General features: G+C 43.7%; 1 protein-coding gene across 1 annotated transcript; it reads left to right on the top strand.

Moving 5' to 3' along the window:
* Positions 1 to 1796: 1796 nt before the first annotated feature.
* Positions 1797 to 5379, top strand: LOC137783208 (octapeptide-repeat protein T2-like). The gene is made up of 2 exons (XM_068573005.1): positions 1797 to 1865; positions 4903 to 5379. Exons 1-2 carry the CDS (start codon positions 1797 to 1799, stop codon positions 5377 to 5379), a joined length of 546 nt encoding a protein of 181 aa, XP_068429106.1.
* Positions 5380 to 21907: the final 16528 nt, after the last annotated feature.

The raw sequence follows: 21907 nt of genomic DNA, 5'->3' as shown, positions 1-21907 counted from the left end.
GAGCAGCCTCCTCATTTCCCCAGAGCGGAGACTGAGTGCATGCAGAGGAGGAGTGGGAGGCGAGAGGAGGCGAGAGGAGGCGAGCGGCGGAGGGAGGCCTAAGCAGGGCTATTTTTACGAGGCACATAATAAAGATATGGAGATGAAGCATCTATGTGCTACCCGAGGAACCTTCTCCCTGCTCCCAGTCTGGCCCTGGCAACCTCTCTGCTTGTTTCTGCTCTCCAGGCTCCCGCTGAGGATAGAGCGAACACGCTGAGATGAATGAGAGTAATAACGCCACTGTCAGGAGAGAGAGAGAGCGAAAGAGAGAGAGAGAGAAGTGGGGAGGGTCATGATGGTGTAAACACGGGAGCGAAAGTCTGCGCTTCTATTTTTACTACAGCACAGTTGTGCCGGGGAGGGGGTGTTGAGAGGGAGGGAGGGAGGGAAAGAGGGAGGAGGAAGTGGCATGAAAATGTGAGTTCTGCATTATTTATAGGCCCAGAAGAAGAGCATGGGCAGCAGCTGGGACACCTTTCACAGCACACACGCACGCATTGACACACACACACACACACACACACACACACACACACACACACACGCAGGTCTGAACTCATATACCCATGAGGACCGTCGTTGACATAAAACATTCCCTAGCCAGTAAACTCAAAGTGGAATTTCACTGATTTTACTCGTTAAAAGATCTGCTCATCACATATGAACAATAAATCTATTGTGTAGCGTTTAAGGGGTCACAAATTAAACCCCCTGCTCTGTGGCTCTCCTGAGCGTTTTGGTCTCTTTTAGCTTGTTGTTTCGGTTTAATGACCGTACGGTTTAGTCTCAGTGCTTTCATAAATGCAGCAGGCAGCTGTTTTTTCTTTTTTATCAAATCTGAATAACACACTGTACACTACTGCAACAAATTGGCTTACAAAATAAATAAAGTGGAACATTTACCAGATAAAGAGACCGATACTTACATGGAGGACACAGAACAGGAGCTAAAATGAGAGGGAATATTGAAACTACATTTATTCACTGAATTTATTAAACCTTTGTAAGTAAGCAGTTGCATAATGTCCTCCAAATCCAGTCGGGCTCAAGAGGACGCTTTGCAGAAAATAAAAATGACTCTAATGCATCATATTGCATTTCAGGTTGGGGCCATGAACTACACATTTTCAATGGAAACCCTGCTTCAGACCGGGGGAGTGTGGTAACGTTCACCTTTTCTGAACGCACCTTTATTCCTTCTGTCCTTCTTTAAATAAACTATAACAGTGATGTATTTATATTTTTTACAGTCTCAGACAACCGTGCCATTTCAAGTCAACAGCAGAATAAGCTGGTCGTTATTAGGAGTGAAGATTTGGCTAATTTTTCATGGACGCAACCCACATACTCAGCTGTGCTGCTCAGCCCACAAATACGTGTTCCTTACAAATGTGGCACCATTTACAAGGGAAATAAACTGGCTTTCCTATGGGATACACAGTATTTACAAGAAGCATTGTTGCAATAGAGAAATAATCTACCAAACGCAAATTTCAGAACTTTTTGTTCGATGTTAGCGACATACAAGTCTGGTGATTTTACAATCAAATTGAAGGTGTTTGATTTTGATAACGCGTGTAGCCTTAACATGTAACTTCACCCCTAAGTCTGGGCCCACCCACTTCATAATTCTGCTGATACCACACCTCAACGTAGAGTGGAAATATGACAGCTGCAGTAGCTTGGAATAGCAATATGTTGCGCGAAATATGATTGACCGTTTACAGTTCATCAGATTTGAAACGAGACAAGAAATGCCTCCCTCCCTGTCAATGAGGAAAGCGCTGCTGCTCGCCTCCAGCCAGCTGTTCTGCTCACTTGCTGTAACCAGCGAAGCAAGCTAGCATGGTGGCATCAACGAGCTAATGTTTGCTAGCTAACTAGCCAGCCGCTAAAAGAATAATTGAACTCCTTTTTTGGAGCTGTGAACTAATTATGAACTATGAACTGAACTAGTTCATGTAGGTCCAGGAAGAAAGCATTTAGACCTGAAAGGATTCAGGGAAAAACACTAAAGAAAGAAATTTGTGTCAGGGGGTGGTGATCATACGGAATAAAGCTTTTTTTATTCAACGTTCATGTTTTTCGTTGTTCGATGAAAGAATAAAGTTCGACTCACAAAATGCCAAAAAGGTCAAAAATGTAATTTTCAAAAGTTGTATTATCAATCTTTGCATGCATGTCTGCTTATGACAAGGTAAACACAGTTAAATTACCCCAACATTTCCAGTTTATTCCTGTTAATTCCCGTAAATTCCTGTTAATTCCCGTTTATTCCCGTAAATTCCCGTTAATTCCCGTGGAAAGTTTCCAACTTTGAATATTCCCGGAATTTTGCAACCCTAGCACGGATTCACCAGGCGTCGTACCAGTATGTGTTTGGTCAAAATACTGCCATGCTATTTAGTTCATGGCTTAAAACAAACATTTAAGTGTGCAGCAACTCTTTTATGTGAAGTAAATGAGTACAGACAGCAGAACAGCATTTTTAGTACTTGACTTAATCTTACTATAAGAATACTCATTTTATTTTATGTTACTAAAGATGTAAAGTAAAACGCCATGAAGCTCATTACCAGTTTAAAAAGCAGTTTTGCTCTTCTGAAATTCAAGTGCATTTGTGTGTTCGTACCTCATTTAGATTTCAAGGTGTTTTTGACCATAAACCTTTTCTCTTGGGTTCCATCTGCATCTCCTGTTTCACAGCAAGTTTATGGATTTATTCATATTAGTACCCGATACTCTGATATCCTTGTGTGTCTTTAGATCAGTCCTGCGCCGCGCTTGTTCCTCAGCGTGTGGCTGTTCATGGATGCCATATTATTTACATGGATGAGTGACCTTCACAGGGTCGTGTCACGCTCAGTAAAAACCCTCTGCGCTGGAACTGGGCACCGTTTTTCAGCCCTCCACTCCCACTTTCAGGCCGGGGAGAATATCATGTTTCCTCACGACGGAGCTCCAAGAATCACATCAGCTTTATGTTACACGCTGAAGTCTAACAAACTCACATGACAGTTAGGGTTCAGCAGAGTGGTATAAATAGGCTCTGCCTGCTCTTGTGATGTATTAAATATACTCCAGGGTGTCATGAAAATAAACAAAAGGACAGTACAGAGCTGGGAGACATTATCCAGACTGCTGAAGTAAGATTACTGATGTATCTTTAAAGGAAAATAACTCTTGAAATCTGTCACTTCCTGGAAACCAGCGAGTCTTTTACTGGTAACAGCATCATACACTTGTGTGTATGTCCCCTGTATCCCCTGTATTGTAATAAGGCAATTTGTCATGTTTACACTTTACATTTTATGCAGATTTACTATATATGGCAGGAGGATTTTGTTACCTGAGAAGAGAGCGAGGCATATATTTCCTCATCTAACTCTTGACAAAAGAAGTGGATAAGCACATTTCCCAAAATGATGGACTGTTCCTTTAAGGAAGGAAATACCTTTAATTAATAAGATGTCAATAAAATATATCAGCAATGAAGGAAATACGATAGAGACTGAAATAAATGTTTTATCTTCGGGTGAGTTTGATTAATGGTATCAGGTCATATTTATTATGATGTATATATTTGTGTATTAGGCTGTTCTTATCCAGCATTCAGAGCTATGATTACAAAATATGTTTCTCAAAGTCAGAGATTATGGTCTCAATCAGTAGTTTCAAGTCTTCTTCAATACAGCGTGATGTTCATTTAATAAATGATGGTCCATTTAGAGTCAAATAGACCATAAAGCAGGGAATACTTTATGGCGGGGCTAACAGTGATTGACAGGTCTCGACCACTTCCAGAGCCGCATACGGTGTCAAATGCAGGGCAAAATGCTGAACTTGAGACTTCCAAATGGCAATCTTTTCCCAGTAGTTTTGTTGCCTAAACCGCGTTGTTTCCTGTGAAGATGGAGGTTTATTATTAAGACCGTATGCATGCACCGTTAGGAAATCGATAAGTGTTGCTGGCTCTTGTAGGAAAATGCACAAAACAATAAGCAATCCCTCTTTAGTTACTGTATGAGGAAACGTTGATGCGAGTTGTAAAGTTCTGGAGATTGATTTGCAACAGAACATTTAAAAAGCAAATGAAGATGGAAATTTGAATCTGAACACGTATTCTTCTTCTGTTAACCAGAGATAATAGATGATTGAAAAACAAATAATGAGAATGAGCTCTAAAGGAATCTCAGAAATACAAAGCACATTCATGAAAATGTCCTTCAGGTGGAATCATCGAAAAATCATATTGAGTAGGAATATGACCTGGTCCACCTTTTCTCTGAGGCACCACGACGACAGTTTAACAGACATATGACGAGAGATCATCGACAACCAATACCATCCAAAAAAAAGTACCCAACATCTTATGAAGGGCAAACTGAATAAAACTCACTCTGAAGATACTTCAAACTTAGATAGTTTTTATTCTATAAAATGTAAATATGCTAAATGTCTTGTGCATCATTTTAGACACATTTCTCCAACAGCTTCATATTTTGGAATCTGACACCAGTGTGTCAGAGACTCAATTACTCCAAACGAATGCAATAACATGTGGTAATAAACCAGCAAAACACGCTTTTGAAATTTGACCTTTCCACCTCGCCGTGTTCATCTTCATCTTCATCTTCATCCCCTGTTCCTCAGCTCCTGCACCACCTGGCACGGAGTTCTGAATTTATTTTATGCCGTAAAGGGACTTTTCATGATTCATCGGTGGCTGTGGTGAGACCGTGGCGTTGGGCCACCTGTCCGGTCATCTCTCCACTTATAGCTCAGCTCACCTTCATTCGACCCGAGGACCCGAGCCGACAGCGGCAGTGTGCTGTGGAGACATGGAAGACCAGAGGATAGAGACCCAGAGACAGAGACTTAGAGACAGAGACCAGGGACAGACACCAAGAGACCCAGAGACAGAGACCCAGGGACAGAGAGCGTGGACAAAGACCAAGAGACCCAGAGGACCAGGGGACAGAGACCCAGAGACCAGGGGATAAAGACACAGAGACAGAGACCGAGAGACCAGGGGACAGAGACACAGAGACCAGGGGACAGAGACACAGAGACAAAGACCCAGAGACCAGGGGACAGAGACACAGAGACCAGGGGACAGAGACACAGAGACAAAGACCCAGAGACCAGGGGATAGAGACACAGAGACCAGGGGACAGAGACCCAGAGACAAAGACCCAGAGACAGAGACCCAGAGACCAGGGGATAGAGACACAGAGACCAGGGGACAGAGACCCAGAGACAAAGACCCAGAGACCAGGGGATAGAGACACAGAGACCAGGGGACAGAGACCCAGAGACCAGAGGATAGAGACATAGAGACAGAGACCGAGAGACCAGGGGATAGGGACACAGGAACCAGGGGACAGAGACCCAGAGACAGAGACCCAGAGAACAGGGGACAGAGACCCAGAGACCAGGGGATAGAGACACAGAGACAGAGACCGAGAGGCCAGGGGATAGAGACACAGAGACACAGAGACAGAGACCCAGAGACCAGGGGATAGAGACACAGAGACAGATAAAAAGACACAGAGACACAAAGACCGAGAGACAGAGACTGAGGCAGAGACGGAGACTGAGGAGAGATAAGGGGGAGGTGTATGTGAAATCTATCCGCAGCCGTTCGGCTGTTGGCCAGGATGCTGCTGCTGTAACATCCTTAATCTGACTGGCAAGGCCTGATGCTGATCTGACAGCTCCCGCTGATGCACTGTGGAGAGAAGAGATAGGAGCTACACACACACACACACACACACACACACACACACACACACACACACACACACACACACACATCATTCTTGTCTTGCAGCATTCCCAAATCCCACAGATGTTGATTTTGGGGTGTTTTACTAAAAACCAAGAGCGGCATTGATATGTGGCGGCGTACTGTGGTTTAGGAAGAAAAATCCTTCACATGAAATGACAAAATATGTTGTTTGTTGGTTTTGATTGCCGTTTAGAACGGCACATATACATATTTTCTGATCTGCCGTATTCTATCGACTTCATCCGTCTGTGCCATCGAAACTATTGTAAATTACTTGTGGAGGAACCAGTTTTATGAAGCGACGCAAGTCAAAGCTCCACTGTAAAGGTCCTGCAAGCAAAAATCAATAAAACCATGTAGATATAAGTTTAGTACATTTGTACAGAATAACCAAGAGAAGGAAATCCAGTTCAGGCAATCTAAAAACCAAAACAAATTGCACATAGGATGTAAATATCCATAAGCAACAATGACTACATGGCGTGTGCAGTGATTTTAATAAGCCACTTACCAACATCAATCCTTCAGTGATAATACTTACCAGGAAATAAAAATAGCATTCTGTGTAACGAGCTACGAGAAAACAGGCTCCATTGTCCCGACGGCCCCAGGTGATCACACACACATGCACACACACACACACACACACACACACACACACGGGAATACTGTTCCTGGAACAGTATTGGATTGGAGTGGGGTGACATTGCTCTTGAAATGATGCTCTCCAACAAAAACAGTTCAAAGAAGAATCCTTTGAACCAGTCAGGGTTCCTGGTACATCCACTCTCTCAACTCTCGTCCACAGAGCCTCTCCTCCAGAGCAGTTGTTGAATGAAGTCCATTACTCAAAGGCGCTCTCACCTCTCCGTGACAACAGTTTTGACGTGAAGGTGACACGTCGGTCAGGTGCCGCGCACCTGCTCCGCACCTGCTCACTGATGAGCGCGCGGCAGTCACCGATGCTTGTAAAAAATGCATTTCATCTGATCGTCAGAGCGGAGAGCAGACACATAGACGTCTATCTTCATCAGTTTCCATCACCTCTGTCAGGCCGGTCTTCTCCTGTATTGTCGTGGTTGTATGAAGGTGACAAACCGCCTATGGCATCTCCCTTTTTCCCCCGCCTCGGACGGATGAAAAATGACGATATCCCTTAATGACCGTTTCATCCTACGCATCTGTTTTCATGTAATGTGATGAAGTCCTTTTCACTTCCTGTCAACAGTTTGTGTTTGTCCCCTTCCTGTTTTGAACGTGGCATTTCAACCCTCCGCTTGGTCAGTGACCCTCGGCGTCTGATACCGACGCACAGAGGCACCCTTTAGCATCTGCACGCAACATCTGCATGCGACACACCACAATAGCCCACCCGCATCAATATTAGCAACAGACGTATCGTAAAACATGCCTGATAGTCCGCTTAGGGTGGATGCGAGAGGTGGCGAGCAGAGGAAACAAACACGGGACCTTCAACCCAGGAAACCGCTTTTAGTCACGTGACTCGTTAGTCCCTCGATAGTCTCGTGCCTTGTTGGTCAGTAGGTAGTCACCCGAGTCGCGAGACAGTCGAGGTGACGTCAAACCTCTTTTCCTGAACCTATTTGAGTGGGTTCGTTGCCTCAAACTAACTTCCTGTGCAGATGGAAGTTCCTTTTGAACAGACACCGTGCATGTAACGATTGGAAACTGACACGCCGTCACTGACACGCACATCAAAAAAAAGAGAAAAGGTCACAAGTTGGGTAACCTCAGGCTTTAAAGTTTGACGCTTAGGAGCACTGACCAAGCCTGTGGTTTTGACAGGCCGGGAGTGAGAATGTGTTGGCTCAAAGTCAGGTGCAGTTTGGTTTGTAAGAACTTGATTTCTATGAACAGCTGCTGCATTCACATGTAGACGAGTTTGGCATTGGAAAGGTCCGAGGACCAATCACGTTGGAGCAGGCTTTCGTTGAATGCAGGTAAACAGTCTGGCTATTGGCTAAAATGCAAATTGGGAACCCGTTGGCTGTCGTCTGACCATGATTTATTGGTTTATTTAAACTTGGTAGCTGACTACATGTGAAATAATCGAGTCGTACCAGTCTCTGACCTCAACCCCATCCAACGACTGAATCGGACCGTATCCCCGTTGTATTGTTTCTCCTGAGCTACTCCACGGTTACTTTGCTTGTCCGCAGTCTTTTTATAGCGTGTATTTGTAAAAAGACAATCAGAAACCCCGTCAGCTGCACACATGAAAGGGAAATTAGCCTTCTCCAGGAGAAGCTAATCAGCTTACTGGCTCAGGCTGACTGTAACCTGGTTACTGAAGTACATGTAAACACACTCATTTACATAGCCTTTCCTTTTCCCCTGCCTAATTAGGACCAATCAACGTTCTCGCTCTCGCAGTCCAGGAAACTGTGTTCTGTGACAACAATATGCCACTAAAGTGATGGAGTACAACACAATGAAGGCTATAGCAAAAACAAGGTTGAGGAAAACTGTGTTTTTTTTCATGTCAGAGGAAAATATGACTATATGCTTGTAAGAGTACACTGATAATGTTACATAAAGACACACACAACACAATGATGTATAATCAGTAATGACAGTCTCACAGTGCTTTGATCCTTTTTCTGTCCTGTGTGTGTATGTCTGTGTGTGTGTGCGTGCGTGTGTATGTGTGTGTGTGTGTGTGTGTGTGTGTGTGTGTGTGTGTGTGTGTGTGTGTGACTGGAATAGCAGGTGACTTGTTTTGGTGCTGAGCCCCATATGTGCTACGTAGAAGGGAATATGTGTGTGCGTCTGTGTGTGCGCGTTGTGTGTGTGTGTGTGTGTGTGTGTGTGTGTGTGTGTGTGTGTGTGTGTGTGTGTGTGTGTGTGTGTGTGTGTTTGTCTAGCTAATCATGTGTGGCTGAGTGCACTCAACAACAACAACACCCCATCACCAGACAGACAGGCTGGCCGGCAGGGACCCCTGTCCACCATCTGTGTGTATGTCACAGTCAGGCACACACACACACACACTCACTCACTCTCACACACGCACACACGCACGCATAGACACACACGCATACACACACACACACACACACATACATACACACACACGCACACTGGTGGTAGTGATGGTCTGGTCTCCACCTGTCCCCCCTGTCCTCCCTGTCATTACCCAGGAGGTGATGAAGGGGAACAGGGAGAGAGACAGAGAGAGAGAGAGAGATGAGGGAGGATGAAGAGGGGGAGGAATGAGAGGGTTGGGGGAGTAAAGCAGAGAAAGCAGAAGAGATAAACAGAAAAAGGAAAGAGACAGAAAGAGCAGAGACCTCGGTGTGACATAGTCACAGGTGAAGAGGCCGGAAAGAGACATTGAGAGACTGCAGGAAGGAGCTGAAATGACAGAGACAGAGAGACAGGACGAGAACGGACGGACCGAGATGTGGATGTGAGGAAGAGGACGACGAGGGACAGGGAAATATAGAGGAGGAGGGAGAACGGGTGAGCGCAGTGCCCCAACAAAAATTTAAAAAAAGAGGAACGGAGTTTAGACAGGCAGCTGTGAACTGTGACAGGAGTTACGCTGAAAGTCAATCTAATACAGAGGATACCTGTGAAACTGTAGATACATGCCAAAGGAAATACTAATAGTTACGAATAAAAACACAACACAAAAACTTGCTCGCAGCTGCTTCAATGGAAAAAAAACTCGAGATTACGTCCACTTCTGATTTACAGTCTATGGTTTTGAAGCCTCTTGTCGGATAGTTTGGCCGTCGCCATTTTGGTTTTGCAACCAGAAGTGACACAAGATGGTTAACGCTGAATAAGACGATGAGACGATAAGATGAACGAAACATGACAGTTGACTTTTAAGAACTAAAAGTGACCCCTGTTGGACATTAGGAAGAATACAAGCTTAAAGTACTTCAGCATTGGCTTTACTTGTCAGACCTGAAGGTTTTCACCAGTTTCTGCTCTAAGCTGTACTTTATGAAAGAGCTTTTATCAGAAGTTCCCCTGGAAACTAGTTAAAATTCATTATTAAAAAATTACAACTACCCTTATTAATTACACACCATTCTATCTCTAACTGTCCTTTACATCAAGTCAATACAAAGGTAATACTCTGAACCACAAGACACAGCGAAGGAAAACATCCTCTCTTTCCCTCTCAGCCATCACTTCATAGAGCTTTTGCACATTCTGCCATTTTCAGAATCTGTAAAAAAAAAAAGAAAAGAAAAGAAAAAACAGGCAGTATGCATATTAGTTTCCCTTATTTCCTGCTTAGCTGACCACGGTCGGATTAAAAAGATACACCATCTCTCATATAAGTGGGATGATTAAAATAATAATAATCGTGTATCTTGGTGCAGGGCACGCATCGCAGGAGTCTGTGAATATGGTTCTTACATATTGGTGTGGTGGAGCAGTTCATCGTCCATCTGCTTTGTGTTTAACTCCATCTGGCGCAGCGGAGCAGCTAATTCATTGTTTCCTCTTATTCCACGTTGCTTCACTCCGAGATCGAATTTTCCAGTGAAACAACACCAAAACTGTTTCTCCATTTTCTTATTCAGACTTTGATCGCGGTAATGAAGCCGAGGTTTGGCTGTTGGTATACGAACGAAATCCTGATTATTTTAGGTGGGCATTGCTATTAATTCTTTTTGAACCATTCAACAATTGCCCGCTGACTCATTTCCTGGTCTTAGAATCCATTCCCGCCTGAATATTTAACATCGGAGAACGAGGCCTTTGAAAAGTAAATGGTGGCCACGGCTTTGGTTCATCTGTTTTATTGCAATAATTACAAAACAAACATTCGGGACATCAAAGGGGACATTTGAGCCAAATGTATTGTTTGCACACAAATGAGTGCAGATCTCTTCTCCTCTTCTGTTTTTGAAGTTTTAGGTTTACATAAGAACTTGCTCTCCCGATCGATGTTTTGCAGCTCAACAGGATTAGATCATGTTTTCAAAGCTTCAGCAAGACACACACACACACACACACGCACACGCACACACGCACCCACACGTACACACATACGCAAACACGCACACATGCACACACACACACACACATACACTTTTATAAATTTCCAGGAACCTTCCCATCCCTCAGGCTCGCCCAAATTCAGATGTCATAATGTGTATTCTCCCCGGATCAAAGGGAGGTCACGTTAATTAGCCAATTTCACACTCGTCTGCCAGCACACACACACACACACACACACACACACACACACATGCTCCACATGTTAATTAAAAGACCACAGGCTCGCCGTCGACGGTTAATGGCTTGTTTTTATGATGAAGCGTTGAAGTCAGACTTTTTGACTTTCTGAAGCGAACACAACTCTCCATTAAAAATGTGTTGACGTTGCACGTCACATGTACAGCATTCGGAGGTACACTTGCATATGTTTGACATAAACGGAGAAGACAACAACAGACGGGGGATTTTTTTTTCCGTCCATACTGTACGGTGGCTGACAAGGGCCAACAGTTAACAAAGCCCCCCACTGACTCTGACTCTCGCATCCCCAGGACAACTTCAAACACCCTTCCACAGCTTTTCTTATTGAAATAGATAGATAGATATCAATAGGTATGTGCTTTATTAATCCCCAAGGGGATTTTTTTGGTCATACTAGCGACCCAGACTTACAGACATCACGTGACCTTTTTATTTTATAACATATACTTATTCTAAAGTACTGTTATCTATTTGTTGTTTCCCATATTTAACTATTATTGTTATCTATATTTGTATTGGATTTTGAATTTGCATTGTTTTAGAAACTGCATCATAGAAACAGTTGCAAGACACACTTTGGGTCATTGTAGAACGTTCTGCTCTTGTCGGACAACACTGTTAATCTCAACTCAATAATCCCTAATCCTACAGCCATACAGTACAGACATTTTGATATTGATTGCTGTCAAGAGGCCAGTGTGAGCGGATACAAAGTAACACCCCTCCCGTGTTTTGTGCATCATCTACATTCTGATTTTCATCATGAATTCTTGTTAATTTATTATCATCTGGCAAACTGCTGTAAAATTCCAATTCATATTCTTTTGAATAAATAAGCAGCTGACATTGCCGGCGCATAAATATATGAATTATCAGCGTATAAAGAAACTACAGCCTCACGGTTGTGTTTCCGCCCGCCACTCACACTGCAGTTTACTGCAAAAAGACAGTCCAAAATGTGAAATTTCTTTCTAATTCTTGAGATATGGCCCGAAAATGTGTTTTGTGGGGGCACGGTCACCTTTGACCTTTGACCATCACATTCTAATCAGCTCATTCTTGATTGCAAGTGACCATTTGGGCCATATTTGAAGACATTAGCTCAAGGCGTTTCCTGAGATATGGGTCAGGTGTGAGGTCACAGTGACCTATGACCTCCAAAATCAAATCAGTTCATCTTTGAGTCCCCGCTGGACGTTTGGGCCAAATCTGAATAAATTCCCTCCGGGCCTTCCTGGGTTATCACGTTCCTCCAGCATAAATATCAAAGTTGTGTCAACAAGTGAGTTCTGATGACTTTTAAATACATATGTTGGTCCAAATGGAGGTAAGTTGACGTATGTACAACACCTAACTTTTGTTATATTATTTCATTTAATGAAGAAATTAGAATACTTTTTTTTTGTTGTCATCACTCCACCATGCCTAATCGCCATGAGCAGTTCAAACCAATCAGATATAAATTATTCTCTGTGCTTCTGTTGCTCTGAATGCACTTCCTTCGCTCGCTTCCACTCACCGCAGTAATAAGTATTCCCAAATCTCAAAGCGATACATAAATATTGATCGCTGGCTAGTGAGTATGAGCAGGATAAACTACCCCCCCCCTTCTGCTTTGCATTATTATTGTGATTTACTTCTCTGTATCTGCACTGCTTATCGTGAGTCTGTTTGTATTTACACACAGAAAACTGCTATCACGTCAGAGAATTTGACCTTTTTATTTTCCAGAAGATAAGAAAGGTTCATACTCTGAGTCCCTCAACAACAGACAGAACTACAAACTACAAACGCCTCCTCCGCAAAACAAAAAAAATGGACAAGCTTTTTCAGCCCATGACAAAGTATACCATAATATTTCAATAATTTTCAGACAGTAGTATTTCCTGCTGGTGTCTGTTTACACATGTGCATATGAAAGACTCTGGAGATTTTGTCTAGAGATTTTGGCCATCTGCGAGTGTTTGTGCATTTCTTGTGTCTCTGTGTGATCCACACCTGGTAACCACCCACACGCACGCACGCGCGCATACACATGCACACACACACACACACACACACACACACGCACAAACACATAAACTGGACTGTTTAAAAAAAAGCGTTTTTCTTATTATTTTAGATTCTTGCAAAAGATTTAAGGTAACATTTTCTGCTCGTGCTCAAAATCTTTCACCTCTTTCATGGCCCAAAACTAATGACAGAATGATGAAAAAAAGAAGAAAAGAAAAGGTCCAATTATCCTGTGGTGTGAGTGAGATCAAGTGTACATGCAAAAGGTCATATTGCTGCAAGACGACATCAATACACTTTAAAATTTCTAACAGATTCTGTAAAACACACACACACACACACACATAAACACAAACACACACTCACATTTCATCACTGGACAGAGAAGTAGCAAAAAATGATTTGGGCTTAACAAAAAAACGCAGTTTTAATAAACCTGGCCTCGTTTCTCTATTGAATCTGGCAGATATGATTTTTTATCTCAACAGCTTTGACAAAACGCTTAAGAGGTCCTCGGTTCTCCTTTGAATACATTTCTCAATTAGTAACATTGACATCTCAAGGCGATGCACAGAGACTCATTTCAGAAATGAATCAATACGCGGTGGCGGTCTGGGCCCTGATAAGGTGTGTGATGCAGTCAAAAATAAACCACCGCCGGAGGCGTTCATACTAAGGCCAGAGGGTCCCAACGTGGGGGTCAGGAACCTCAAAGGGCCCGGGAGATGCATCTGACGGGCCGTGAGATGATTAAGAAGACGGGAGAGATGAAGGAACAGCTTTCTTTGAAACCAAAAGGAAAACTGCTTCTTAAAAAAATTAAAAAAAGGATGAATCTTAGAAGGGAACTATCATTTTTCATTGACAGAAAGAAAACTTGTGATGGTATTACTTGACTGTAAAGGGGTCCCAAGACAAACAGCTGGGAAATCAATGTCGAAAGGCTTCTTTTTTTCCCACGAAAACCCCCCCACCCCCATTGTGTAAAGGCCTGTAGGGTTTGGCCAGGGTTGGGGTTGGAGGGATGAACACACCGCTGATATATTAGTGGTGGGAACTGGGATTGTGTCATCCACATTCATGTGATAACATGTTTTACATTGCTGCAACTCACAATACTTAGCCACAATGGGCTCTAGGGATGGTTAGCTGGTTGATCCATCACTTTGATTCTGACCAAATATATCATAACTGTCGTATAGATTGCCCCTACAATGATCCTTTCTGATATTGGAAGATTTCAGTCAACTAATAACCTCATTCTCAACATCTACAAAATGAACTTGCACAACATTTTGTACAGCCATTCATGGTTGCAAGACGTTGAATCCTGATGGCTTTGTTTATACATCAGCTCTTCCTGATCCGATGTGTCGTCCTGTTATGTGTACAGATCGTAAACCCTCCGAGGCAAATTTGTAATTTGTGATTTTCAGCAATACAAAATAAACTGAATTGAATAGTTGCTCCCCTGACATTGACCGTCACCATGATGTAAACATTTGTGGTTTTGATTGAAATGTCTCAAGAACTATTGAATGGATCGCCAAGCAGTTTTGTACAGACGTTCCCTCAGGACGATCCCTTTAACTTCTCATTCATCCCCCGGTCAAAGTTTAATTTGATCTATTGCTTTGGTTGATGATTAAACCCCCCGCAGAACTAATGACAATTCCATAAGCCCCAGCTGTACTTTGTGTTTAGTGTTAATCAGCTAATGTTAGCATGCTGACCTTTGAGCACTTAGCTCAAAGCATCACCGTCCAACCAGACAGAGCCGCTAGCTAGCCAGTCACTGTTGTTCTTGTGTTCACTATCATTCCTTCTTCTCAAAATGTCAGAAAACAGGGAACAATGACGCCTTCATATTTGTTCTATCGTGTCCAACCAACAGCTCAAAGATATTGAATTCACAATCATACAAAACAGAGAAAGACTGCAAATTAAAACTGCGAGAAGCTCGATGAATTACAAATAATGAATAAATTATCAATAAAGACACTGAATAAAACATTGGATAATGTCTATTGATATTGAGCGCTTGCATCCCCCAAACATAACATTTTTACGGGCCTATGAACACGCTCCCATCGACCAGACGCCTTCCTCTGCGTACCGAGATGAAGCCCTGCTGCAGAACCTGCCGGCGCGCTCCCTTATTGATCCTGCTCGGCTCCGTCTTCACTCGTACCGCTGTGTTAAATTGAGCGTAAAGGGATGGCACGGTGCCGTAGCACTAAAAGGTCACAGGTCAAACCCTCGGGATCCTAAACAGCCTCAAAGCAGCTGCTGCTCCCTTTGACCCGAGGACCTTGATGAAAGCGACTCAGGGGGACGCGGCGCAGAAGGAGGGGGACAAAGGAGGAGAGAAGACACAATCAGTAATGCACCTTCAAACAAACTAAAAATACTGTCCAGCTCTCTCACCCGGTGTGCACACTGTGGCTGTGTGTACATGACAATGCGGGTGCATTTTTGAATGATTCTTTTTCCTCCTTAAGAGTTGGCCTTCAATCACCACTCAGCCTGTAGACTCCACCCCCAAGCTTTAAAAAGAAGAAGAAGAAGAATGCTCTTCTCGATGGCCTTGCTTTTTCAATGTGCAGAGAAGAGCTTCTTTTTTTTTAAACACCGTTGAAAGGCTGAAAACCTTCAGATCACACTGAATGTTGTGAAGCACTAATGCAGAATCTTCAAAGACAAAACATACAGAGAAATGATGGCGGTTCCATTATCATGAGGACATTTTTATAATCATTATTTGGTAGTTCAGGTACAGACGGGAAAGACGGAGGACATACGCTGTCAAAAAGCAGCTGTGGTCAATATCTTAACATGGACATTTTACATAAACATATCTGTTAAATGACTTCACGTGTGTTCCACAGTCGCACATCTGTCTTTCAGTTAAACGTTTAAACACTTATATACGTCTTCATTTATCATTTTAAATGTAAAACCGTTTATATTCATCTGTTGACATTTTTTAATTACACTTTAAATGTAACTGCAAAAAGCATGCTTTGTAAAAGGAAGGTTTGATGTTCTTTTTGTTTTAAATGTACAGCACTTTTCAAACAAACTATGGAGCTCAAAGTGCTATTCAAGAAACAATTGTATTATTATTATATTGCAATATACATTACATTTAAGTACATTTAGGTACTTTTATACACAATTTTATTCCATCTGTATATTTATTCTACTGTTTATTTATATTACTTGATTTTTTATCTTTATTTACTTGTGAGCAGTGCTGGTATAATCCTGTAATTTCCCCACTGAGGACTAATAAGGGATTATCTCATCTTATTTAAAGTTGCTTTTACTACCATTTTGGCACCAAATGTCAAAAAAGACAAAATGAGTTATCGGCTCGTGAAGATCGAGGAGCATTAAGCTGCTAAAGAGTCAGATATCACTGAAGCAGAAGTACTAAACTTACTTTCATCAGGTCTCTAAATGCTCTAAATGCTAACGTTGTTCCATATGTGCTTAGTGACCAATGAGGCAACTGTTAGCTAACGTGTTTGCTATATCAATTTAAAAAGGTCATAGTGGTAAAGCCTCCCCCCCCCCCCAAAAAAAAACAACACAAGCTATTGCACATGAGATTTAACAAGAGCGGCACTCAGGCGTGACCGTAAAGCTATCAAAGCAACAGAAACCAGCTCGCAACGGAGGAGAAAGAGCAGGTATTTATACCGCAGCAGCTAATGAGGTAACGAGGAGCAGGTGTGCGGGTGGGCGGGGAGAGGAAGCGCTTCGGAGAGGCGGGAACACACCGAGGGCATCTGGAGGACAGCGAGGGGACGGGGAGGGGAGGGGGGAAATGAGAATGTGTGGAAAGATGCTGCTGAGGGAACATGGCCGTGTCTGACCCGCGCTCCACTGAACAGGCCGAGCCTCCCGGAAATCACATTCATATGCAAGGAGGAACATTTAATTGTCTGGAAAACGTCTCGGCTGATTCCAGTTACTTTGAGCGCTCCGAAACCGAATCACGACGACGTTGAGCCGGCTTTAGTGGCCCGCAAACAGATATTGCCGGGAATACAGATGAAGCGCCTGCTGATGAACATTTCCATATCTTGAAGGGTCCTCATCTAGCCAATGAAATAACACAACTCAGGCATCACATTACTTCCTGTTTCCTGTTGCAAATTCATGATATATTAATTCAATTTCTAGGTCGAGCCAGGAATTTACGGGCTCGTAACGGCCAGAAAAATGCTCCTGTACTGAAGTCCTAATATGCAAGATTTCTTGGACGCGAGCCAAGGCAACAAAGACACACTCGTCGACTTGTATCGGTAACAACGAGGCCAGTCGCACAACGCTACAACTGCGCTCAAAAACAGAAGATAACACACTAGCCTATCTCTCTCTCTCTCTCTCTCTCTCTCTCTCTCTCTCTCTCTCTCTCTCTCTCTCTCTCTCTCTCTCTCTCTCAGACAGACAACCTGTTGCAGCTCTGGCTGGCTGGCATTGAGGTGCGCGCCTCGTGCTCACCGTTCATTTTTATGAATCCATGCTTTGCAGTTTGAATAATGACAACTGACAGGCAGCAGGAAACTATTACATTTTAGTGACAATTAGAGACCCCCTTTCTCTGCTTTTTAATGATTCGAACAGAAATTAAAGACCGAGAGGGCTTTACAGGAACCGTGCTCATTTCATTGCTTTCGGTCTGTCGGTCACCAGGTGATGTAGCGGTTCACTTTTACACTGTGATCTGTATCTCAGGCTTCTATCTTTATCTCCACCGTTCTGTCTGAATCGCTCTGAAATCCCAATTGAGTCTTTTCCCCAAAAATGTATATTTATGCAGGGAGTGCAGTTAGTGACAGTGTGGGCTCCGCGTTAGCTCTGACAGCTCGATGGGGTAGCGGCAGGGGGCGGGGCTTAGTGAAGGCTTCTCTTACTCTAAGAAGTAGCGCAGGCCCCGTTCTGGCTGCCCGGAAGTGTTGCTTGGACGGTTGTAAGGGAACTGCAATCTCCACAGAGTGCCATCGCTTGTTTATCCACAGTTGTTTTAATATCGAACGGGTCACATGGTTGACACGGCACGTCCGTGGGCCCCGAGCAACGCTACCGCCAAGTGTGAAGTCGAACGGATGAACGGTCCTGCAGAAATGCAAAGCACAACCCCCACATGCACACAGCTTTACAGTTACATGGTTTACAACTAGAAATGTGGGAAGCAGAGTACCCTGTCGGTGCCATCGAGGCTGTGTATAATTCATTTACAGGTGAGCTGAAACCGAAACGCACACACATAATGTAACCGCGTTAGTGCTGGCATACTACGGTGACTCCAGGCGCGAGTCCAGCCACGACTGCGGCAGCAGTGTGGCTGATTAAAAGCTATAGAAGTTGTTCACAGCTCCGTGTACCCTTTAAAGAGCGACACACACCGGCAGTGTGAGGCATGGAGGCACGACTCAGAGCCGGGCTACTGAGCTGCAGGAGTATCAGACTGGTAATTACTGAGGCAGTTCCACACACACACACACACACACATACACACACACACACACACACACACACACACACACACACACACACACACACACACACACACACACACACACACAAACACACACACACACACGCACACACTCAGAGGCATCTGACATCTGTAGGCAACTGGTGCCACTGCAGCTAGCAGCTAATTGGATCATTGTCTGGAAAGGAGAGAGGAGGAGCGAGGGATGAGGGAGGGGAAAGAAAAGAAGAAGAAAAAAGAGAAAGATGGCAGGCAAGGGAGAGAAAACAAGAGATTAATGAGACTAACAGCTCTCAGAAGACCGCTGGGCAAGGTGAAACTCACCAGGGATGATGAGCGCTAGATTCATCTGTTTTCGACCAATTATGCAACAAAAAAAAACCTCTTCTTCAGAATACTAAACATACTTTTTACATTTTATAAGAAACTATGCAACTACATACGAAAGCTCCTCTAATCGATATTTTTCAGTAATCAAAAATAAAATGTGTTTTTCTCACAGTGACGACCCACAGAGAGTTCATTCTGCTGCTTATTGAGCTTTTCGGCCTCTTTTGGCTCAATAGTTTTGGTTTTTCCATACGTTTACTCTTTTGGTTCCTCAAGCTCGCATCCAGCGTCAACCCACCGTGCTCAGACAAAATGAGCGACCTCGTTCGTGAAAAGAGCGTTTAGCAACTGCAGAGCCCGATGTTGCTCTCAGGCGTCGGTTTGAGACCGAAAATGAAGCTAAAACATGAGAGTCTTGGACTCACGGCTGCCAGATGATCAGCAACACGTCAAAAATGAGTGTTAATGTTGCTCCATATCTGCTAAACGTGTACATATGTTGGTAAAAAGTTTGCCGTGTCAACGTAAGAGGTAGTAAGATTTCCACCAGAACATTGTAGACTTCCTTTTCCCTCAAACTGGGAGTAATTTATTCTATAAAGAGACTGAAAAAGAAACCCTTTTCCTGAAAGTCGGCTGACCTTTTTTTCTTTTCTTTTCGCAACAGGCCCCATGTGTTGATCTTTATTGTTGCTGTATAAAGTGTGTGTGTGCGTGTGTGTGCGTATGTATGTGTGTGTGTGTGTGTGTGTGTGTGTGTGTGTGTGCGTGCGTGTGACAGTGTGTGTGTTTTTACTGGAAGCTGTAGTCAGGGGAAGAATGACTCATATGGATAGTCTAGTGAGACAATGAGGGCCGCTGGAGGATATCACTCTGCATGTGTGAGCATGTGTGTCTGTGTGTGTGTGCGTGTGTGTTACAGTGCTGATTGAGGGAATGTCACAGAGAAATGAGAAGGAACCAGGCCAACTGCCACCAGAGCGCTGGCGGTCAATTTGGACGGCCTGTCACAGCGGCTCGCCCTCACGTCCACGTCGCCTGCTCCCCCCCCCCGGTCGCCGTGTGCGGACGATCGGCGTGCGAGTGCGTGTGTGAGTGTGTGTTTGCTGGCCTATATTTGACATCAGTATAGCCTTATAGCCAGATGGTAACGATGCCCCACTGGATTGCCCCCCCCCCCCCCATGTGGAACAGGAACACTGACACGTTGTGAGCGCTGCGGATGTGAAGCGGCGATGAGCAGTGACAGCACCAAAGCTTCTGCTGTCACCGCTGGACACAGCAAGGACAGGCTGACAGCGCGCACACACACACACACACACACACACACACACATACACACACGTGGACACATGCACACACACACACACACACACACACAAATGTATTTTTTTATTCTGAATGCTGCATTTTTCTCTTGGACACACTCACTGAATCTCGTTGTACTTTTTTTTACTCCACTTCATTTATTGGAATAGTTTAGTTATTAATTATTTAGTTTGCAGATTGAGATTACTAATGCAAATTATAATCAATGAGCTAACTATGATTTGGTAGAAAATCTGCTATCCAGCAGTAAATACAATTATTCCATTTTGCTTCACATTGAGCATCTACAACATTGATATGATGAACACGTTAACGTGTCAATAATTACAATTCTTAATACAATAGGCTATTGTAAAATGGGCCATAATGAGTGCTTTATACATATATGTTGTATATGTATATATGGAGTTTACCCACTTTTAAGTCGAAACGTGGGGCTTAAATGTGTTTTCTTTTTTTTTTCTCAAGTCAAGTCAATAGGGAGTTGAAGCGTCTTATCAAAATATTTTTCATGAATGAAAAAAAGCTGAACTCTGATGTGCAGCGCGTCAGTTTGTAGCTTCATGTCACCGGCCTCCATTGAAATTGACTCGACACCCAACGTAATGCGTTGTTCATCCTGCAATCAGTACCAAACCGGAGGAACAATCACAGCAACCGATCAGGCTTCCAATTTACATAACGGCATGCGCGTATCGTTTTTATGAAAGATTTGAAGAAAAAACTTGAATGAAACTTGAAGTCACAGGTAGGTCAAGTCTCAGAGGAGTCCGGTGTCTGGTCTCTAGTCTCGAGTCTCCAGTCTATAGTCGCCAGTTTGTAGTTTTCTAGTCTCGAGTCTCTTTAGTCTCCAGTCTCTAGGCTCTACTCTTGTCTCTATGGTCTTTAGTCTCTAGTGTCTAGTCTTAAGTTATTAGTCTTTATACATTCACACTTTGAGCACATAAACATGAAGCATATTCCTCTGTTCATGGCATACACAGTGCCTCCAGTCATCACACACACACACACACACACACACACACACACACACACACACACACTGGGCTGAATGAGCCACTGTGAGTCGATGTTGTCCTGCTCTTTGTTCCAGTTCCATCGGAGCAAATCCTCGAACGACGACCTGAGACCTTGACTCAGAGGAAACTGATTGTGTTAGAGCATTGTGAATAGGTGTGTGTGGGTGTGTGTGTGTGTGTGTGTGTTAATGTCAGGCTTCCTTTTCCTTTTTCCTCTCCAACAAGGGGACGCACCAGGTGCAGAAAACACACAAATGGACTCTGAGAACTAAAGGACGTGCGGAAGAGAATGGAGAAATGATCCGTAATCTCTCCCGTGCTCCTCTACCTCTCTGTCACTCTTCTCCATTTTTGAAGAATTATTATTTAAAACGCACCGCTACATCCCTCCCCACCCCCCGCCCCCTGAGGATCCACGTTCTCGAGACGTGTGACGATACATCACAGCGCAGCGTGACATCGAAAGCGAAAAGATCTGCATCATTAATCGTTGAGCTGAGAAATCAACCACATCTTGTAAATCACGCCTCCCCAAAGAGGATACCCCGTCGTCTCCGCTGAATATGAAAAGCCTCAGGGTGCAATTAAATGACACGTTACTGACACCGCGAAGCCACGCAGCTCTCG

This window comes from Clinocottus analis, unplaced genomic scaffold (assembly GCF_023055335.1).
Source record: "Clinocottus analis isolate CAN_PGR_092001 unplaced genomic scaffold, fCliAna1.0.p SCAF_12, whole genome shotgun sequence".
Taxonomy (NCBI): domain Eukaryota; kingdom Metazoa; phylum Chordata; class Actinopteri; order Perciformes; family Cottidae; genus Clinocottus; species Clinocottus analis.
This window is presented reverse-complemented; position numbering and strand designations above follow the sequence as displayed.

Bases quoted from the DNA above. Each gene is read 5' to 3' on its own strand.
- LOC137783208 (XM_068573005.1), top strand. From the start codon at position 1,797: ATGCCTCCCTCCCTGTCAATGAGGAAAGCGCTGCTGCTCGCCTCCAGC. The intron at 1,866-4,902 runs GTAACCAGCGAA...ACCAGAGGATAG, and splicing joins AGCTGTTCTGCTCACTTGCT to AGACCCAGAGACAGAGACTT.